General features: G+C 40.5%; 1 protein-coding gene across 5 annotated transcripts in view; it reads right to left on the reverse strand.

Annotated features, from left to right (window-relative positions):
* Positions 1-20,939, reverse strand: part of LOC107670284 (rho GTPase-activating protein 35-like) — a 94,159-nt gene that overhangs the window by 18,978 nt on the left and 54,242 nt on the right. For 3 of the 5 annotated variants that reach the window (XR_001632080.1, XM_016462845.1, XM_016462853.1), the window contains exons 2-3: positions 8,233-12,365; positions 5,114-5,261 (exon numbers count right to left, since the gene is read on the reverse strand). Coding sequence is in view for 4 of the 5 variants with exons in the window: in XM_016462845.1 (XP_016318331.1) it covers positions 5,114-5,261; positions 8,233-11,979 (3,895 nt within the window). In the remaining variant the exon portion in view is untranslated. The remainder of the gene's footprint in view (positions 1-5,113; positions 5,262-8,232; positions 12,366-20,939) is intronic. The other 2 variants (XM_016462864.1, XM_016462868.1) reach the window with 1 other exon arrangement.

Consider the following 20,939-nt stretch of genomic DNA (forward strand, 5'->3'; position numbering starts at 1 on the left):
TGGCCTCTAGTGGTTGAAATCACTGACAGCACGTGCTATTTGTTTAGACACGTGATACTGCATGCTGAACAGAGCGGGAAACTTCAGACGCGGATTTAAATGCAGCCTACAGAAAATCCTGCCGCACCACAGACCGCCATTCACATAGTTTTCCTTTAAATTACATTATATTGGTCCCGAATCGTTGTTAATGTACATAATGAATTGTGTATTGTGCATTTTCAGCAAAACGTTTGTCTTTCTGTGACTCGAATAAAGTCTTGTGTGCTTCATTTATAGAGCTATAATATAGGTCGCGCTTTCTCTTTCCGTTTGCTCCGTTTTTTAAACACCGAACTTATCAATTTTAAAACTATCGGTTAATTAATCGGTATCGGCCAGTGTGGTCCAACCTAGCTATCGGTATCGGCAAAATCCACTATCGGTCGACCTCTAATTTATAGCAAACCATATTACAGATGCGTTGTCAGATTTAAGTTCAACCGTGGTCCTAGCGCGTGCCGAACCGCGTGTGGAGAACCGTACGGTTCGATTTTTTTTCTGCGAACCTTTCCACACCTACTAACTATAGATATGTAAATTAATAAGTAAAATAACCAGACAAGAATACACTACTATGTACTTCAAAATAGTTTTGATGCCCATTTTATAAGCAAGTTCTTCAAATGAACCTTAATGAACTTAATTCAGATGAGCTTTCCAGCTAACAAATCATACAAAAGGACTCAAGACTATCCATTCATAGCTTAAACCAAATTTAATCACAAACTAAAGACTCCTAAAAAAAACGTTCAAACAGAACAGAAGCCACAGGAATACATGAGGGAGAAAGAGAAACATCCTCTGAAGGACAGTCAAGGACAATACAAGGAAGTCACCATATTTCCAGTTCATTATATAATTTCTCTCATGTCAGTTCATGTCCATCACTCTCAATCTATTGGCCTTCAAAATGAACGTCCAGTCCATTAGCAGCGTCAAGAGAACGTCATGTTAAGACATTTAAAAAAAACAGAGCACTTTGAGCCACATGGGCTTCTCTAACTGAAACTCACCATGACCTTTTTGCTTAAAGCCCTCCTAATGCACAGATAACCCTGCAACTTGTCCAAACAAACCCCTGCCACTTCCTGCCATCATCTTCAGCATATCCTCCGGGGCCAGTATCAGCCAATTCAGCATTTCTCCTCCTCCAACGGCTGTCACGTTCCCTCCTTCCCTGTCTCAATAACTAGGGCTGTTTCTACTAGAGCTATTATCTGATTCATATTAAAAATAGGGTCTGATTGATGGGTTACAGTTGGTGGCCTATGGGCTGAGACTATATACTGTATCTCCTGTTCCCATACTGTGCAGCACTGGACTGATTCTGGAACAGGTCCTGCTGCTATGAAAAGCAGTGAATAATGTGGAGTGTGTGACCCCAATGGCCCTAAAACAACCAATGCTCATTTATCATACCATCCCGTTGCTACAGTGAGAAAAGAACTGACAGATAGACAGTGAGAGAAGACATAAAGAGGAAAGAGAAGTTAAACGAGAGACAGGTTTACCTAGAAGAATGAACAGGAAATGAGAGGAACAATAGGGGAACGCAAGTATTTTTGGTACAGAGGGCATAACGGAAGGGGCGGAAATGGATCCCTATAGAAACTACTGTATATAAATCTGTGTTTTCATTTCTGCCCCATCAAACACAAAAAGAAATAGGAGAAAATGACATGAACCCCTTCTCCAGAAATATACAAGCTTAACTTGACTAGTTTGTTCATAAACTGAATTTGTCACCCAGCAACAAAACTTCTGTTTAAAAGAAGTCATTTTGATTAATGTGATGGTCACTTTTAACAATGAATTGGGCCCGAAGCATTCACAAAAGATTCATTCAAGTATAGTACATAAGGATACGTGTGTGAATAAAGAACGACTGAATGTTTTGATGGTTTTTGGATTAAATTATTTAATGAATTAAGTAATTTAGACTAGATATGTGCTACATGCTCTACCATCCAAAGGTTTTGGGTCAATAGAAATGTATACTTTTACTTAGCAAGGATACATTAAATTGAAAGGAAGTGATATTAAAAAGATTTGCAATGCTAAAAAAAAGGCTCTTTATCAAACAAATGCAGTTCTCTTGAACTTTCTATTCATCAAATAACCTTGAAAAATATTTATTGCGGTTTACACAAAAATATTAAACTGCACAACTGTTTTTAAACATTTATAATAAGAATAAATTATTCTTGAGCAGCAAATCAGCATATTATAACGATTTCTGAAGGATCATGTGACACTGAAGATTGGAGTAATGATGCTGAAAATTCAACTTTGCATCACAGGAATAAATTACGCTTTAAAATATATTACGATAGAAAACAGTTATTTTGAATTGCAATAATATTTTACAATATTACTGTTTTTACAGTATTTATGCACAAATTAATGAAGCCTTGATCAGCATAAACGTTAAAAAAATAGCATACTGACCCCGAACTTTTGAACGGTAGAGTACTTTGAAAATTTGTAAGTCAACATTGGTTTGAACAACTAGTCGGTCTTAAGTAAACCTTGCATAATTAGGCATGTTGCTATAAAAGAGCTATAAAAATAAGAAAAAAAAATATTCTAACTAAATAGCTGACCTTATAAACCGACTAGCAGTTTTCATATGACCACAGTGACCAGTCCCTAATTTATACAGCTAGAGGTAAATGTAGCTTTTATGAGGCCCTGAGATACACAGTGTTGCCATATGTACAATACTAAGCCGCTATGACTAAGCACATCTTAGCTGCAGCTGTTAGCAGAACATGCTTGATATGTCAAACTGACATTTTTCTACAAAAGCCTTTGTAAAAGCAATTCAGTGTAATTCTGATAAGGTTGTATTGTTTTGATGGGTAAGGCACTGTGAGTGAGTAAGTGAGCGAGTGAATGTGTATCCTCTAGTGTTCACGCTGATGGTGCTATCAGCAAATCATGCTGTAGGCTGTTGTAGAATCCAGTTCCACCCACAGAGCACAAAAAAAGAGCTGAGCCCGAAAGATTGTTCACCATTTCTGCTATGTGATATCGATCTCAATGAGGGAGTTATCAGGCAGAAAATTACCGCAAGGGGTTTGGCAGCTTACACACATACACAACGAAACATAAAAAGGGCGGGAGAAGGGTGGGGGGGGAAGAAGAAATGGAAACGAGGGACAAAGATCAGGAGCTGAATTAAGAAAACTATTAATGACACAGCCATTGACTTCGCTCTGCCACCTAGTGGTTCACACATTTAATCTAAAGGGTGGGGTTGAGTGCTATTTTAGGGATTTGAAATGAATACTATTCAACTATGTTTGTAATACAAAAAAAACATACAGTTGATATATAGGTATTGTACCAATTTCATGTTTTCTTTTATTCTTATGTGTGTAATCGCAATCCAGTAGTGAGGATCCAGTCAAATCACTTGAGTGATAATCCAGAAGCGCACAAAGCAACGTAATTTTGAGATCTGCATCCGTGAACATGCCAACATTTGACTAACGGGCTCATTATACAGTAGGTTGCGCAGGGTTGACTTCATCTGAGCTACAGATGGACAGATGCATCCCACAGGGAATACTGATGCGTTCTCCAACACTCAGCATTACAGAAAACCCCAGCCGGAGCAAATGCACTTGCTCTCAGTTGATGAGCTTAATCCTTGGAAGCTAATGGCGCTAATGCTACCGAGCCAAATCAAATCACAGCTGCGTAGATACACACTTAACAAGTGCACATAGCTGCATTCATGCATTGCATTATCATACTGCTGAATATGAGAGGCTCTTATTTGCATGCCGAGCTCTGTGGGATCATTTAAAATGTTCAAATGATCATATAGGTTAGGTACAGTTTATACACTGTTGACAAAAACATCTTAAATGAGGTAGTCCTAAGGTAGTTAGCTGATCTCCCAACTTGGCCATGTTGGTTGGGTTTGCTGGTTTTAGAGGGATTTGTAACTTCAGAACTTCAGATACAATTAGCAAACCAACTTATGTTCGACACAGATCTGAGTAGGATTTGAACTTCAGCCTCAAGTGTCAGTTGCTGGCATGCATTTTAAAGGAAGAGTTTACCCAAAAATTAAAATTTGCTTACAATTTACTCACCCTCAGACTATCCAAGATATAGATGAGTTTGTTTCTTCATCAGAACAATTTAGCATTACATCACTTGTTCACCAGTGGATCCTCTGCAGTGAATGGGTGCCGTCAGAATGAGAATCCAAACAGAGACTTCCTCCAGTGAAAAAGTCCATCCCCTGTTGTCCTTTCACATCAAAATCCTCCAACACATTTGCTAAGAACTGTCTTGGACTGTTTTCGCTTGTAAACTGTGCTTGTTCTGTGCATATTTCGCTCCTGATTCAGATTTAACTTGGGAACGCAATACTACAGACAGAGGACTCTTATTTTGAATGGTTAAAAACATTTTAATGATTAATTTATCACAAACCCTCAGCTTTTCACTTCACAAGACATTAAATGATGGACTGGAGTGGCATGGATTACTTGTGGATTATTGTGATGTTTTTATCAGTTGTTTGGACTCTCATTCTGACGGCACCCATTCACTGCAGAGGATCCACTGGTGAGCAAGTGATGTAATGCTTAATTTCTCCAAATCTGTTCTGATGAAGAAACAAGCTCATCTACAATTTTAATGGCCCAAAGGTAAATTTTCAACACATTTTCATTTTTGGGTCAACTAATCCTTTAAGGGCAGAGGAGTGAAGGAGTAAATGGTCATGGCACCAGTGTATATGGGATTGAGTGGGATTCAAACCAGCGTCAAATGGCATGTGAGGCGGGCACACTAAGAAGAACAAGTTGTTACCATTACTACAAGCAGGTAGCCAATATTATAATATTTAATTGTATCCATCCACCATATACTGTACACAAAATGTATGTACTCAACAGTGTTTTGAGTTTGAAAACAGTTCACCAGCTTTGGAAAACATTTTATAACAAGACATCTTCACACTACAGACTTCTTGTCACATACTGTTTGATTTCAGCATCTGGCTAACTTCAATACTTCACTCCAAAGTGAAGGTGTGCTGCTTGCTTACCTGTAGCCTCAATGTAACGGATACACTTTTCAATGAAGAGTGGAATGGGCCGCTCTGGCGTGACAACGTTGGCCAAAGGAACACCGAAGTAGTTACTTTCCAGAGGTTTGGACAACGATGACTGACGAGCCTTTGGCCGCGTTTTCTGCTAGACAGAAGACGAAGACATTATTTGCTGGTACAATAACAACAGCTAAGTTTGAGCCACAATTAAGCACATACAATATATCAACAGGTTTAATATAAAATACATCAACAGGTTTTGACAAACAATAATTATAATATTAAAATTAAATGTATTTTAACATCTTAACATGTCAAATGTTACTGGAACATAATTAAATGCAGTGCTTCTTTAGTGAACTGAATGCATAAATCCACTGAAATCCCCTTCATATCAGTTGATTAAAAAAGAAATAAATTCTAAGACAAGGTTTAATATCATTTGTAGAAACTTCGTTTTATATTTTGCATCTTATGCAACGAAATTCATATTTTTAAGTGTCATATCGGAGTCCAAATACTGTGCATCAGACCACCCAAAAAGTGGTCAAATCATTCACATTATTCCAGCAATTTGACAGTTTATGCTAAGGTACATTGGGTTTGACTTTTGCATTTAGAGTTCTGCAGGAGGATACACTGCTCAGACCTCCCTCCCCACCTCCTGCCTTCCCATAATGCTCTGCAGCGGGGCATCACGGCTCATTGGCTAGTGTGTCTGCAGTACTGCCAGACAAGAGAAAAAGCTATGACGCTTATTAGGCCAGAGTCTTTCTGCTCTATAGCTAGAAGGCAAGCTGGCTTCCTGGTACATCCGCAGGTGAAAGCTCCGCTTTTCACACATTCAGGAACCATGCCACATTTGCCTCCCTTTTTCTATCGCTCTCTCTCTTTTTGCTTCTCCTTACATTTCCCACTGCTCTACTCATTTCTTATTTTCAGATTTTACCTAAATCCCCACTGGCTCCTCTCAATAGACATTTACATAATTACCTCCCTCCCCTCTCCAAGCTCTCGTTAAAGAATCTGTGCTGCAATTACAGTTCACAGGGAGTATTACTGGGATGGCAATGTTATGCAAAAGTAATGCGCTCAACCCTGCAATGCAGGTCACACAGAACCCAGACCAAGGCGCACAAAGAAAACCAGCTTCATCATGTTTATAACTGCTACTCCACCCATTTGCAACTTCAGACATGACAGGATACTCTAGTGTTACAGTGTGAATTAATCCGATGTTTGGTTATGTTATGCCTCACTAACCTCACAATCTATGCACAAAGTATTTGCAAGCGGTGGAAAACTTCACATTGAAACCAGTCCCCTGGTATCTCCACCATGCAACCATTCACTTGCCAGTTGCTGGTGCAAAGTTAAAGGAGGCAGTAGAAAGGAACTAGGTGACGGTGGAATTTAAAACATTCCACTTGTTGGGTGAGGAGATTTTAAAAAGGTTGAGTGAACATTTCCGGCCTTGCCATCCAACATACTGAGAAAGAGAGAGCGCACTCAGCGCAGATGGGATAGTACGCAGAAACAGGAAAGACTTATTCGAACTCCTTTAACATCAGAAGGGGACAGTCATTGTTGGACAGAGCTTAAAACAGTATAGACCCTTGGGGCTACTGGGCTGGTGTGCTTTTTTGAGGGGGTTGCTTTATGGATCAGTCCCATAAGGCAATTGATGCAAGCAAGGTGATTTAACCCAATGGCCTCATTCTAACCCCACTAAAGTAATAAAGACACTGCTGTGCAATGAGAAGGACTGGTGGCTCAATCCTTTCATATGCCCTCAGGCTGTCACATGCTCTATGATAACAGCAGTGACTGTAATTTCTGCTCGTCTGAACACAGTGTATTATGGGAGTAATGGCTATAATAGTATTCCCAGCAAAAAATTATTTAGATTTTACAACTATTAAGCAAAAAGCAGACAACTGCAAGTGAACAGCACTCAAATGCCTTGCAAAAGAGTCAGACTTACAGTGGGTACGGAAAGTATTCAGACCCCCTTAAATTTTTCACTCTTTGTTATATTGCAGCCATTTGCTAAAATCATTTAAGTTAATTTTTTTTCCTCATTAATGTACACACAGCACCCCATATTGACAGAAAAACACAGAATCGTTGACATTTTTGCAGATTTATTAAAAAAGAAAAACTGAAATATCACATGGTCCTAAGTATTCAGACCCTTTGCTGTGACACTCATATATTTAACTCAGGTGCTGTCCATTTCTTCTGATCATCCTTGAGATGGTTCTACACCTTCATTTGAGTCCAGCTGTGTTTGATTATACTGATTGGACTTGATTAGGAAAGCCACACACCTGTCTATATAAGACCTTACAGGACCTGTCTATATAAGACCTTCTTGGCCAATTCTGTGTTTTTCTGTCAATATGGGGTGCTGTGTGTACATTAATGAGGAAAAAAAATTAACTTAAATGATTTTAGCAAATGGCTGCAATATAACAAAGAGTGAAAAATTGAAGGGGGTCTGAATACTTTCCGTACCCACTGTATATAATAATCTGTTTTGTCTGACATGAACACTTTTAAAAATGGACATAACACCACAGCATAACCAAAAATGAACCCTGACCGAAGTTTGGCACACAGGCATCCAGATAAACTAAAGGATTAAAGTCTGCGCATCCACGACACATAATAAAAAAACAGCTGGGTCTTTTCTCAGTGGATCGACTTTCTGAAAAATAAGTAAAACACAGCCTATCAGGCTACTGCTCCAAGACTGTAATTTGCATTTAGAGAATGGGTCAAAGACTTCCCCTAATCCTGGATGAAGCTAAGTGCAAGAAGAAAAAAACAAGGGCATGCCACCATTCCTCTACATTTGTCTTTTGACAGACCCAAAAGAGTCTGTCAAACACTGACAACATCCGACAACACTGACAATACACAGATGTGAATACAGCTGAATTTAAAACAAATACACGTGTAGTCTAATACAAAAACAGCATTAATGGCAAACTTCAGAATCATATATCAATAAAAATTAAATAAATTATGACCATCTTCAAGAAAGTTAGCCTGTGTAAATGTGATCTGAAGTACAATGAATATATGTAACAAAAGAACACCACAAAATTTACCTTGGTATTTCTTCGCAGACTTCTCAAGATATTCCTCCTCTTTGGGTCCTCGCCTTCTTCATTCAAGGAACTGTCCCCTTTCTGTGCAGCAAGCTCATCCTCTTTAGTCTTGGGGAGACCTCCAAGTTCATCATCACTGCCAATGAAGCTTGTGCGGAAGCTGCTGAACTTTCCAAGACGTTTGGAGCGATCACGATACAGCCGAGGTTTAACTCCAAGAGCAGATAGTTTCCGTCTACGTTCCAATGAACTGCTATCGGCCTCACTGTCTGATCCATTTCCTGCACCATTAGAATGGCTCTTGTTTGCATTGCGAATAGTGATGATCTTGCCTTGTGTGCTGTCATGTGGTACAGAATAAATATTTTCCTCCTCTGTGGGACGGGGCTTTGCTACTGCATCCATGGGCTCAGCATAGTCAGATGGATCATAACCACCTTCAGTTGCTGGTGGCCAGGTGACTGACGGTAATGAGCGCCTGTTAGGTCCATGTAGGCTCAGGTCCATGTATGAACTGATGTTTGAGGGTTTGGGAATGTCAAAGGTGACATTTGGCTTTGGTCGCACCTGAGGTGGGACTTTGTTGTTAAGCTTGTTTTCAAAAATTGTGATGTCAGAGAAGAGTGAGAAGGCATCACCCTCCATATCTGGGAGCTTGAAACCTCCACCATGGGCCAAAGTGCCATCTTCCCTTAGGGTGGGATAAGGTGGGGAGGGCTCGATGTCATCCTCTGAGTCCAGCAATGTGATGCTTGGGGAGCCACATCGAGGTGAAGAAACATTTTCATTGGTGACACTGTCTGAAACGTTGTCATACATATATGTTGCCTCTACAATGGTTTTCTTCTCCACTACCTCCTTAAAGAATGGCTGGAAGTGGTCTATCCGATGCAAGCCTCCCACCACCCCACCAGGTCCACAGATTACAGAGCTGAAACGGGCGTCAATTTCATGGGCCAGTTCCTCCCCTTGGCCAAGCTGCTCCCGGACTGCCTCAGAGTCTGCAAGTTCTGATTGAGTCTCTGCAACAGCAAGCATCTGCACTGGAATAATATCTTGGACCTCACAAAGGAAGGCACAAAGGGTTTCCATGGAAGCCTTCCGTTTGGCTGAGTACACTGCTATGTAACCATGCACTAATCTGCTTTTACGTAAGGAAAAAGATGAGTGGTAAGATAGAACAGCAAGATCAATGCTTTGCCTTTGGCCACCAATAGATAAATCCAACAAAACTGATGTTCCACTGGACAGACTGGAAGAGGGCCGACAGTGCTGGGGCAGCAAGAATGGTGAAAGAAGCTGGTCAACATCATAAGTATCTCCACACATCAGACACATTACGATTCGCAAGTCACCCTCTGTGCTCTGCTGAGAGTCTCTGAAACCTGCAAATGAAGGTAGCAAAGGTGGGGAGCTACTGCCAAGACTAACTGAGGGTCTTCGTGTATCTAACAGACCTTTGAGTATCTGGTTTAAATGTTTTTCATTTATATTGCGACCATAGCCCACACCTGGAGAAGCAGGCTCTAAATAACTGCACTGAAATTTGCCAGCCACTTGTTGACCTTGTTGGATCAGGCTTTGTGCCGTTTCACCTCCAATGTCAGAAATTGAACCAACACCTCTTTTGGTGACCAACAGAAGAGACAAGGGAAACTGAACTATATTGGTATCCCTTCGACCTATGGTTGACTCTCGTAATTTCTCAATACTATCAACAACATAGGATAAGGATTCCTTTGAGTTGTAGAGGCAGAGGCAACCATGTGGGGCAAAAGTGGGGGTATGGAATGAGTTCACTGGAAGGCGCACATTTCCCTCTATAGGTCGAAGAGCCAGTTCATAAGTCCTTCCATCTAGCACGTACCGTTCATCATTGGTGCACAGTGCTCTGATCTCATTAGCTAACTCTCTTGCAAGTCCATCTTTGCCAAGGATCACAAGATTAATTCTGTCTACCTTTCCCTCACCAAATTGTGATTTTGAGCTCCCATCAAAGGAATATCGAGTGGGAAAACGAAGGGCTAAGAGTTGCTCAATTTTGCCATCCACACAATGAGGACTGCTTGGACAGGTTTCCTTAGTAGGGTGGTAGACAAAATGGATATGCTTGAGCACTAGGGCATCTCTCTCAGCTTGAAGCTTTTGCAGGACCTTGAACCTCTGCTCCTCTCCAAGAACCTCTTGGATGGCACCCATTTTTTCTTTACTGGGCTTAGCATCAACTTCAAGCTCATAGAACAACTCGGAGTACTCCAGTAAAAGTTCTTGGAAGTCCTCCTTGGCTTGGTCAATAATAATCTTCTGGTGTTTGTTATAGATATCAAGGTACTCAGGCTCCTCCAGCCACTGATAGAACTCCTCATTCATGATGAAGCTACGAGCTTCCTCCCAGGGTTTGCCAGGTGTAACAAACGGCGAAGACGCAAGTTTCTCTTTGAACTCCCATCGCATTTCTGCCCGCTTTCGCTCATTGCGCAGGTGTTCTAAGTGAGCCTCATAGATTTGCTCTGCTGCAGGGGTTTCCAAAAGGTCCTGTGGAATGCGTTCATCCTCCATGTTGTCAATGTGTGGTGTAGTTTCCCAAGGTGTGTCATCCAGCACAACAAACCAGTGGGAGAATTCCCGCTTAGTCTCGAGAACTTTCTGTACTCCTGACCAGCTCAGGTGATCAATCTCATCCAGACCTGGAACCAAGGAATTGAGAGCCTGTGGGAGTGTGCTGAGATAGATTTTACGCCGCTTTTCTATATGCTCTTGCTTGAGCCTATGCACATGCTGCTGGAATAGTTTCTTGGCCTTGGAAGTACCCTCGAGGAAGACATACTCTTTGTATTCAGGGGATGTCTGCATTCTGCGGTTGATGTTGGGCCATGTTTCATTATGGTTCTTCACAATGCGGCTTACCAGCCACTCATAGCGGTCCTTAGAGGATGCTATCTGCTGACTCTGCTGCTTGAGCGCTTCAAAGTATGGAATGATCTTGGGCTTCCCTCTACTCTTATCTATCAACTGCACCAAGGTAAGAAAGGCAAGGTCAACATTAACGTTAGAGCGTGCTGAGGTTTCAACAACCTGCAAATTCTTCTTGGCCAAGGCAAAGGTGTGAGAGTCTTTGATGTACCGCTCAACTCCTTCATCACACTTGGTTAGCGCAAGTACAACTGGCTTCTTGGTCTTAGCTAGCTGGTTATAGAGATTGGTGACAAACTTCATCTGGTCATCAAAATTTCGGTTCATTCCCCTGCTAACATCTACACAGAGTAAGAATCCATCCACTAAAAGCTTGCCTTCAGGCATTTGCTTCTGCTCAAAGTCTTGCTCTAGTCCTAGCTGATCTGTGCAGAAATACATAAGCTTCTCAGCAGAGGCTAGTTTGGTGGAAGCTGCCCGCTTGATATAGGGCTGTAAGGCAGTACTTCGATGTGGCTGAAACGTTTGGTCATCAATGAACTCGGTCTGTTCCACCACATGCATTCGGCACTCAGCGCCCTCCTCCAACATTCGTACCGCCTCGCCCCAAAACAGGAAGTGGTCATTGTTTACCACTCTACCACCAAAGTCACTTGTGCTTAAAACAGATGTGTGGTCCAAATAAAAATCATCAGCACTGGGGCGAACAAAGCGATTACAAAGGCAGGACTTGCCTACCCCACATTGCCCCTTTTCCTTTTCAGTCCCGGACAAACCTACCACAACAAGATTGTAGGTTGGTGCCCGGGCATCTTGTTTTTTTGCCATCATCATCGTATGACAGCACTCATTTTGCCATTCCCAGAAGCTCTAGTTTGAAAGCTGCTGGGCTGATGTTCCATCAAAATGCTTTCAGGCTTGACAAATTAGTTATTTCTAAAGATCCTGAACGTTACTTTAGGGTTTTTTTTCCATGCAGGGCCAGTATATCCGATCCCTTTAATGATCAAATTTTAAATCCACAGTCATTTGGCCATTCACAATTTTGGCAGAGGTTTAGAAGTGGAAGAACGGAATGGGTTTGAGGGTGGGGAGAGGAGTCCCTGTGGACTTAGGTGGGTGTGCTGCAGGTGGTATTATTCCAGCCCATCTCCTCTCTTCAGGGGCAATCTGACACAGAAATACTGTAGTTTTCAGGTTCGCCCAACCTGGATCTGACCCTGCAAGAAATAAAAGAGACATTACAATTAGAAAGTTACTACAAAATAGATACAAATATGAACTTATAATAATGTATCCATCACGTTTTTATTTATTAAATATCTAAGACTAATTAGAGGACAAATAATTTTGTTCAAATTTGACCAAATGTGACTATAAAGCTATAAGCTTTCAGATCAAGATGAATGACTTTATATTGGCTGTTAAAATTTACTGCAGTACAGTAAGGGCTATGTAAGTGCAAAGTCACAAGGAATTATTATAATGATTATTTTGGCACCACCAGTCCCTGTTTTATTTCATCAGTTGCCCAGGGTTGTTTATGCGTAACCTAAATGTATCAATACCAAGGTATTAGAGGCTGGCATCATACCAAAGCCAAAATTTTAAAATTGATTCAACCCTACAAGGCATCACATTCTAATCCCCAAACAAACACAAACATATACACACAGATGAAAGCTGTGATAAGTGCTTCCGAGATACAGTTTTAATTGGGCAACCAGGGAAACCCAAAATGGCCCTTAATAGGAAGCACTGCACATTGGCTGCTTTCCAGAGTCTCAAAAATCATTTTCAAAAGGCTTTTGCTATAACAAAAATTAACAACTCCATTAACATTTCAAACAGAGTGATACTGTGAATCAAATTCAGAAACGAATTCATAACAGGAAATGTATGATGTATAAAGTGAGTGGTGAAAGCATGTGGATACAAAAACAAATTAAGTCAAGGCCTGTGGAAATCTACAAAAAGAACAGAACCCTCTAGTCTAGACAATATATGACAAGAGCTCAGAGGAGCTCTTACACTGTTCTTGAAATCCTGAGACCCAATAGCCTGCCAAATGCAGAAAAGGACGTCGCTATAATTACAGAATACAGCGAAAAGGGTAAAGAGTATACTTATCTTTTTGATATCTATTCTGCTATTTGTTTTGGAAAGAAATTACAATCACTATTTATACATTTAGATTTTATTTTTGTTGTCTTTTTATATATAGGCACTCGACTATGCCAAGGACAGGCACTACAGAAGCCACAGACTTCTGTCTGCCTGATCAACAGCAGCACCTTGGAGGCAAGACTAGGTAAATGTGCTGACAACAGCTCTCAAGGCACTACATCTAGCAATCACAAGCGACACATGATTGCAGTTGCAGATGTCACTGTCATGGTCTGGGCCAAATGTAATGATTCCGCTGTGGCGAATCTGCTCTGTGAAATAGCTTCTATGTAACAGCCAGCATTCTTGAAATCACAAAACATGTAAGAGTTTTAACATTTTATTTGAATTTCTGACACTTAATATCTGAGCAGAAAATGGTATCAATGTTTGAACCTTGGCATGCCAGTCGATGCTGGATCAGTGATAAGACCAGTGGAATCATGCTCGTATAACTCTCTCAAAAACAGGTTTTGCTACAGTACGATTAGCCAGCAATCATTGGACACTTGCAATATAGCAAACTCCAAAAGTGAGGTATGTTGGCTTAGCTAGAAAAAAAGCCTGAAATGTCAAGAATGAATTTGTCATTCTACTCCCCCACTATAGTTAAAACAAAGTGGAGAGCAATGCAATGCTGTGGGTGTGGCAGTGTTATGTTTGTTTAACCACTGACCAGCTCCCCCTAACATAACACGGAAACATCATCTCCATTTTATGTGTTAAATATTACACCTACACTGCTCAAGAACTTATCAAAATCATATATGAAATGTAACCTGGATATATTTTCATTGCATTCATCCAATAAGACTAAAAATTTACTTTTTTTTTCTCTTGAGGCCCTCAGATGTGGTTATCAGTTAGTAAGCTATGAGGGAGTAATTATATCATTCATGCTGATAGAGGGCAGGTAATTATGTAATTATGCTCAAGAACAGGTTGCTGTAAGTGCCACCCATGGTAATGCTTTACATATTAAATTCCAAAACATTACAATGAGGAGAAAAGATGTGAGAATTCATTTTGTGGCTTGAAAATTCATTTTAGCAGAGAAGCACTTGAGAGTTCTCAAGGAAAAATAAATCATTAACAAATAACCATGACAGCTGCCTGGCTACAGATCAGCTATGACCCACGTGTCACACACATACACGCACAACCAGGTGGTGACTCCACCTTTTGGGACCAAAAGAAAGAAAAAAAAAATCAGTGCATCTATTTTGTTGGGTCACCAACATGACAAGTGGCGCAATGCTTGCTGGTTCATGACCAATTGTGAAAGTCATTAGTCTAATTAAGGAAGTGCTCATTATTCTTTAGCTCTTCATGACCTAGCTCTCTGAAACTCATACGTTGCCGCCAGCGCAAGAGCCACATCTGCTTGATCTGTCCCAGCTGTGTAATTCCATGTATTGCTTTGTCTTTCCATGTTCGGCATGCTATCAGTGCTATAAAACAAAATGAAATTTACAACAGCTAAAGATGAGAGCCAAATCAGCCTGTGTTTTTCCCCTGATGAACTAATGCAGCAACAAACAAATCATCACAAACATGCGAACAGATGGCTAGTATAGTTGATACAAAATCAACTAATAAAAATAAAAGCACTTCAAGCAGACTGTTAATAACTGTTCATGTCCATCTGCAATTCTAAACACTTCTTGTCAAACAACTGCTCAGATTCATACATTTGACAACTATAATTCAAAATAGAAATGAAACACTTTTCTGATAGACCAAATGAAAATGTTCATATGCAAATTGCATTACACTACTGGCTACTTGCATGTTCAAGTAAGACAACGTCCCGTCTCAAATGCCAGCCTAAAACCTTGCAATCCTCCTTTGTCCACTATAAAGTCTGGATCTGTATGAATTAAAAAAGTGGGCATTGAGGGTTCATAGTAGATGAGGGGGCCTTCTGAAAGCAAAAATATAAAATGGGATGAATTACAATCTTGCAGACACCCACAGCACGTCTGCGAAAAAAATTAATAAAAAATGGGACCACTGCTAAGGTATCATCCAACAGACGGCAAAAGCAGATGTTCCAGCATCCACCAATCAGAAGTGAGATACAATCACACCCATGACCATGTTTGTATAAGACATAATACAGTCCATCAAGCCAAAGCTGGGCTAGCATGTAGCTTGCAGGCTTGAGGACTTCATCCTACCCTTGGTATCAGAACACAGTCACTAATAGATGAGGATATGCCTGGACTTGCCCTCATACATGGCCCACTTGCCTACATAATGAGTAGAGGAGTGAAAGAGGATGCAGGGGGTCTGGCTGGTGGGTGTAAGAAAGATCATCTAAGAGATGGACGCCAGCTAAACCAAAAAGAGCATGTAGTGGCCGAAAGGGCGTGAAGGTCACACTTGCTTGTAGCGGTGGGTTCCAGTTAACTCAGTGAGGGTTAAATCATAAGTGATCGGAGCATCATTCTAAGACATCATACATAAGATAAGATGATCTGAAAAATGCCCATTGTTGGCTGACTGTTTAAGTCCCATCAGCCTCCAGTAAAGAACAACTCCACAGCCAACACAATCAAACTAGAGAACAACCATACAGCCCCCTCTGAATGGGTCTTAGGACAGTAAAATGCAGCAGACAAAAGCAATTTCAAAGACTATAATTAATACCAACAGAAATTAAAACTACAATTTGTTTCTTGTCAAACTACTGTGAAAAAGTCTGTCTAAACAGACAGTCACACACATAATCAGGCCGACAAGCTGTACAGATCCACTTACACTCTTGCAGATCAATCGGTCTTTTATATTCCCTTCAAAAGAAGCAGAGATTGAAAATGTCGCAGAACATCAGTAAATCAGAGATGTGTATTGTTTGGGTACTAAAGACATTGTTATTGTTGAGAGAGTATTAACATGTGACAATGTGCTGGTGCATGTATTATTCCTAACGACGTGCTTCAGCACTAAAATTATGAGGAGAGATATTTGTCCAGCCATCAGCATTATATAAAAAAAAAAGAATTCCACTCCTCTAGTGTGTTATCTTTACTGGAGCCGAAGTCCACGCGGCTTAGAAAATGAGAGGCCATGCATACGGTGTCCCGCAGGGCCGGTACTTTGGTCCCTTCCATTTCCGGCCTGTCCTCGTCAATGCCACATTTCATAAAAGAATTATAGGCGACAGAGCTGGTGATGATGACAAAGCAAGGCAGGAGCGGAGTAAACACAGTTTAGTTTGACTGATGCTACTTGCAAACCCATTCCTCCAACCGAATCAGCACTAATATGGTCGTAAGAGCAGATAGTCTACTCATGGGTGGATGACATGACATGCAGTTCTACCTGTCCATGATGTCATATACTAATAAAAATGGGTATTTGTTAAAAATGTGTATCTTTATGTTGTTCCTCTGACAAGATATTATTACAACATACCATAGCTTTACTGGTGTATAAATACCTCTACTTCAAATGTTTATCTAAACATCAAAATTGTCATATGGTGTGACTGTCCGGACTATGTGTGACCTTACTAATATGACAATATATCTCAGCAAAGTATAAATAATTGATAGATTTACAGTTTAAGTAACAGAATTAGGCATTTTTAATGGACACAGAAAGGGTCCATTAAAAGATGTCTGTGCATGATTTTAAAGCAAGTTCTGGCTAAATACATTTTGTCCATAAAATGGGCGTCATGTGGTGTGACATTACAATCTGTATTTTGAACGGCCAATAATTTGGACATCATTATGATGAAGAGGTCCACACTCAACCAGGAAGCTGCAGTGTCCTCTCTGGAGTGGTTTGGAAGGTGAAGAGGTGAGTTCTGACTTTTTAATTTTTAATTAAAAAGCTCCTTCACTGATGTGCTCATTAGTGGTCAATGTTTTGTGTCTTATGGTGTGACATTATTTACATAAAAATTAAACAGTTTTTTACAAATTTTACTTTTTAATTCTTAAATATCATTGCTGCCATGTGGCAATTTACATGCTAAGTAGAAGCTAGCTGTTTTTAGTTAACAAAGAGATTAGCTAAGCTGAACAAAACGTCATATGGTGTGACACTGTATCATATAGTGTGACTGTTTTTCCAAGTCACACCATATGATACTTTTGTCACAATATTACATACACCCTTTTAATGATAAATAAATAAATATTAAAAACATATTGAAAGAATTTAATGGTGTACATTAAATTGCCCGCGTGAAATGGTGTTTGATTTACTCATATTTCTGAGTTTCATAAATAAATTTTTAAAAGTATTAAAACAATGTTGGTATGTTTGATGATTTTTATTTGTATTAATGCTAATTTAATTAATTGAATGTTTAATGCATATAAAATACACTTTTTTTGCATTGACAAATTGTGGTGTGGTGCATTTCATCATATAGTGTAACACTATATCATTTGGTGTGACAATCAGAATTGTGGCAATAAAAATACTTTTTTTTGTTATAAACCATAAAAAAGTCAATGGAACAAAAAATAAATAGTATCAGCAAGATTCACAAGCATTTTGTTAGATTTATAACAGGGTTTGTCAGAATTATTCTAAAATGTCTGGAAAGGCTGAGGAGAGATGTCTTACTCTGCATGATGATTTAGAAAAATAATACAAAATCTAATGGATCTGCACAAAATAATGTTAAATCTTAAGATAGTAATGATAAAGATTTATGGTGAAGTTAGTTACTTAGGGAGAGTATATCCCAATTTCATTTTATATAGAATAACTTTTATGTCACACCATATGACAATTTTAGGCACAAATGCAACAAATTGGTACATAAATCCAATTTCCAATACAAAATCTAAAAGACCACATATTTTTTTGGAAATTCAAGAGTCAGTACAACACAGCTCAATATTTTTTATGCCTAATATTTGAAGTTTAAAAAAAAATTTTTTTTAGGCTTAGATGTCAACCACCCTCATCCATTTCCCCCACCCCTGATCCCTCTCCCAGTCTCTCTCGAGACCTGGACTCCATTAGAGGACTGCCTGGGGCACTGAGGAACAGAGCCTTTGCACGGACAACACTTCCTGTATGGGAAGAGAGAGTCTAATGCTGCAGTGGAGAGAGCAAGAGAGAGAGTGTCGTACAGGGATGGGAAGATGAACAAAGGGGAATGAAGATGCATAAAATATTCAGCTAGAATGGCCAGGGAGGGGGAGAGACCATATTCTCCGTATCCAGAACTGAGAGGCTAAAGTAAATGTGTTGCTCTGCTGCTGTAAAATGGGTAATCCAATCGGGATAAAATGCGCACTGACCAAGATGTCAGAAAACAGACATATCATACATATAAATCCCCTCAAAAGTGAATGTACTAGCTTCAGTCACATACACAGTGCATTACTTGCACTGATACACCCAACGGACAATTTAATATTTGATCATTGTAAGAATGTTTAAACCAGGGGTGCCCAATACTGCTCCTGAAGGGCTACCATCCAAGAGAGTTTAGTTAAAACCCCAACTAAAACACTCCTGAACCAGCTAATCAAGGTCTTCAGGATTTCTTGAAAAGAACAGCCAAGTGTGTTGGAAGAGGGTTGGAAATGAAGTCTGCAGGAAGGTAGCCCTCCAAGAAGCAGGGTTGGCTACTCCTGGTATAATCCAAGAAATTTCAAATTTAGAGGCTCCTAAGCACTGCACATTTTGGATGTTTCCAGTAGTGGACACACCCGATTAAAACCCTTTGGCTATACTGTCCCAGCTTGGTTGATTAACGAAGGTGGCAGTTCACTCTTGCATCTGTACTTGTCATGTTGACCACTACTGTAGTAACACAAATGCACACAAACCCATGACTCAAAGCTCATTCGTCATAAACAGCAAGGCCACTACTCCGAGATTATAATCTCACTATGGTCAACAATGGTTTGCATGCAAAATACACTGGATTACTCTGGATTAACACGGCACTCTCTGCATCTTCCTACTTCCAGGATGGCTGGCTCTTCAGGCATGATATAATGCAGTTAACCACACACACGCATACACACACAAAAAGAAACCATTGCAACCATAAAGCCCCTGACCTAGATCCTAACACACTGTCCAATTTCGCTGTCAAAATACGTTATTGACTTGTTTAACCACTGCAAATATCATCCTCCTCTGCGTCACTTTAAAAATGACCTTTCGGTTGCAGACTTTTGCTTCCTTGTGCTAGAAGCTTGTAGTGGCAGGGCGAGCAGCAGATTTCTCATTGAAGCCAGATTATGATCATGACCGGTCTGCAGGACGGCTTCCTCTCTCGCTCTCGACACACACACACACACACACACACACACACACACTTTTCACAGCCTGAAACTTGGAACGGAGATCTGGTTTAGTAAATAGGGAGAAGGAAAAGAGAGGGTGTGTGTCAGAAAGGGAGGGCTGAAGAGAAAAAGGAAAACAATAAAACAGAAAAAATTATCTGTTTAGAGGAAAAAGTGAAGGGCGACTAGAAATAGCTGCTGAGGTTAGCTGCTGTAACTCATTTCTAACACCACGACTCCCTCACGATAAAGACTCTAAATATTTCTCATCAGGGAGCCATGCGTGATGACAGCTATTAATTCCTCACACCAGCAGGCATGGTGGCAGGTTTGACAGTGATAGGGGCTCCGTTTTTTCAGCCACACACCAACACAGCGGCCCACACCAAACTTCACAATCCAAACTACTGCACAGCCTTTGCAAAGACAGATGACCTTCATTCGACTCTACTCTTCTGGACTTACTCTTCTCAACATGTGCCTACTCTTCCTACCTTGGGAAAGTTGACAAGAGGCCAAAAAACTCTGGCAAGACCACAGCTGTAGCAGGTGTTCAGAATGGACAATGTCGTTGGGGGGCTGGTTCTCTTGTGTTGGCTATATTTCTGTGGCTTCCTCACTCAAGAGCATGGGCAGGAACATGGAACCTTTGTCTAATGGTGCTTTTCCACTGCGTGGTACGACTCGGCTCGGCACGGCACGGCTCGGTTTGCGTTTCCACTGCAGTTTAGTATCGCTTTAGAGTGGGCGGGATTATTCACATGTCGTTAGTTGCACTGCCTCTACTGCCGCGACTCCTGAAAAACTTTTTCATTCCATGTCGCCCCATCAAGCTCTCGCTGGATCCGCTCCTCTTCTATCAACGAGAGGAACGTCTGTACTTCCTCAACAGACAACGAAACAGCCAATTTTTGGTTGTTAAAAAAGGTGCGCTCGTTCAAAACAGTTGCGTTCGATCCTTCGCTGGCTGTGCTGATTTAAATCTAGCGGTTCTGTTGTGTTTGTGTCGCAAGTTCAGTGACGCAGGTAGTGACGATTCTCTCCGGCCAATCCGTGATCAGCAGAGTTTACACGTCACGTTTTGGTAATGGTACGGTTCACTTGAAACCTCAACCGAGGTGGTACTAAAAAAAGTACAAGGTACCACGTACTGTACCCAGTGGAAAACCCCCCAAAATTGAACCGTACCGAGCCGTACCGTGCCGTACCATGCAGTGGAAAAGTGCCATAAATCTGTTGGAAAAGGAGGCACACATGTTTACAGTGTGGTTGACAAATAAAGATGCATATTTATGTTGTTATGATCCATTTTGAAGGCATGAGGGAAGGTTTGGGGAAAGGTGAGTACGTTTGAAA

This window comes from Sinocyclocheilus anshuiensis, unplaced genomic scaffold, assembly GCF_001515605.1.
Source record: "Sinocyclocheilus anshuiensis isolate Anshui unplaced genomic scaffold, SAMN03320099.WGS_v1.1 scaffold513, whole genome shotgun sequence".
NCBI classification, from domain to species: Eukaryota; Metazoa; Chordata; class Actinopteri; order Cypriniformes; family Cyprinidae; genus Sinocyclocheilus; species Sinocyclocheilus anshuiensis.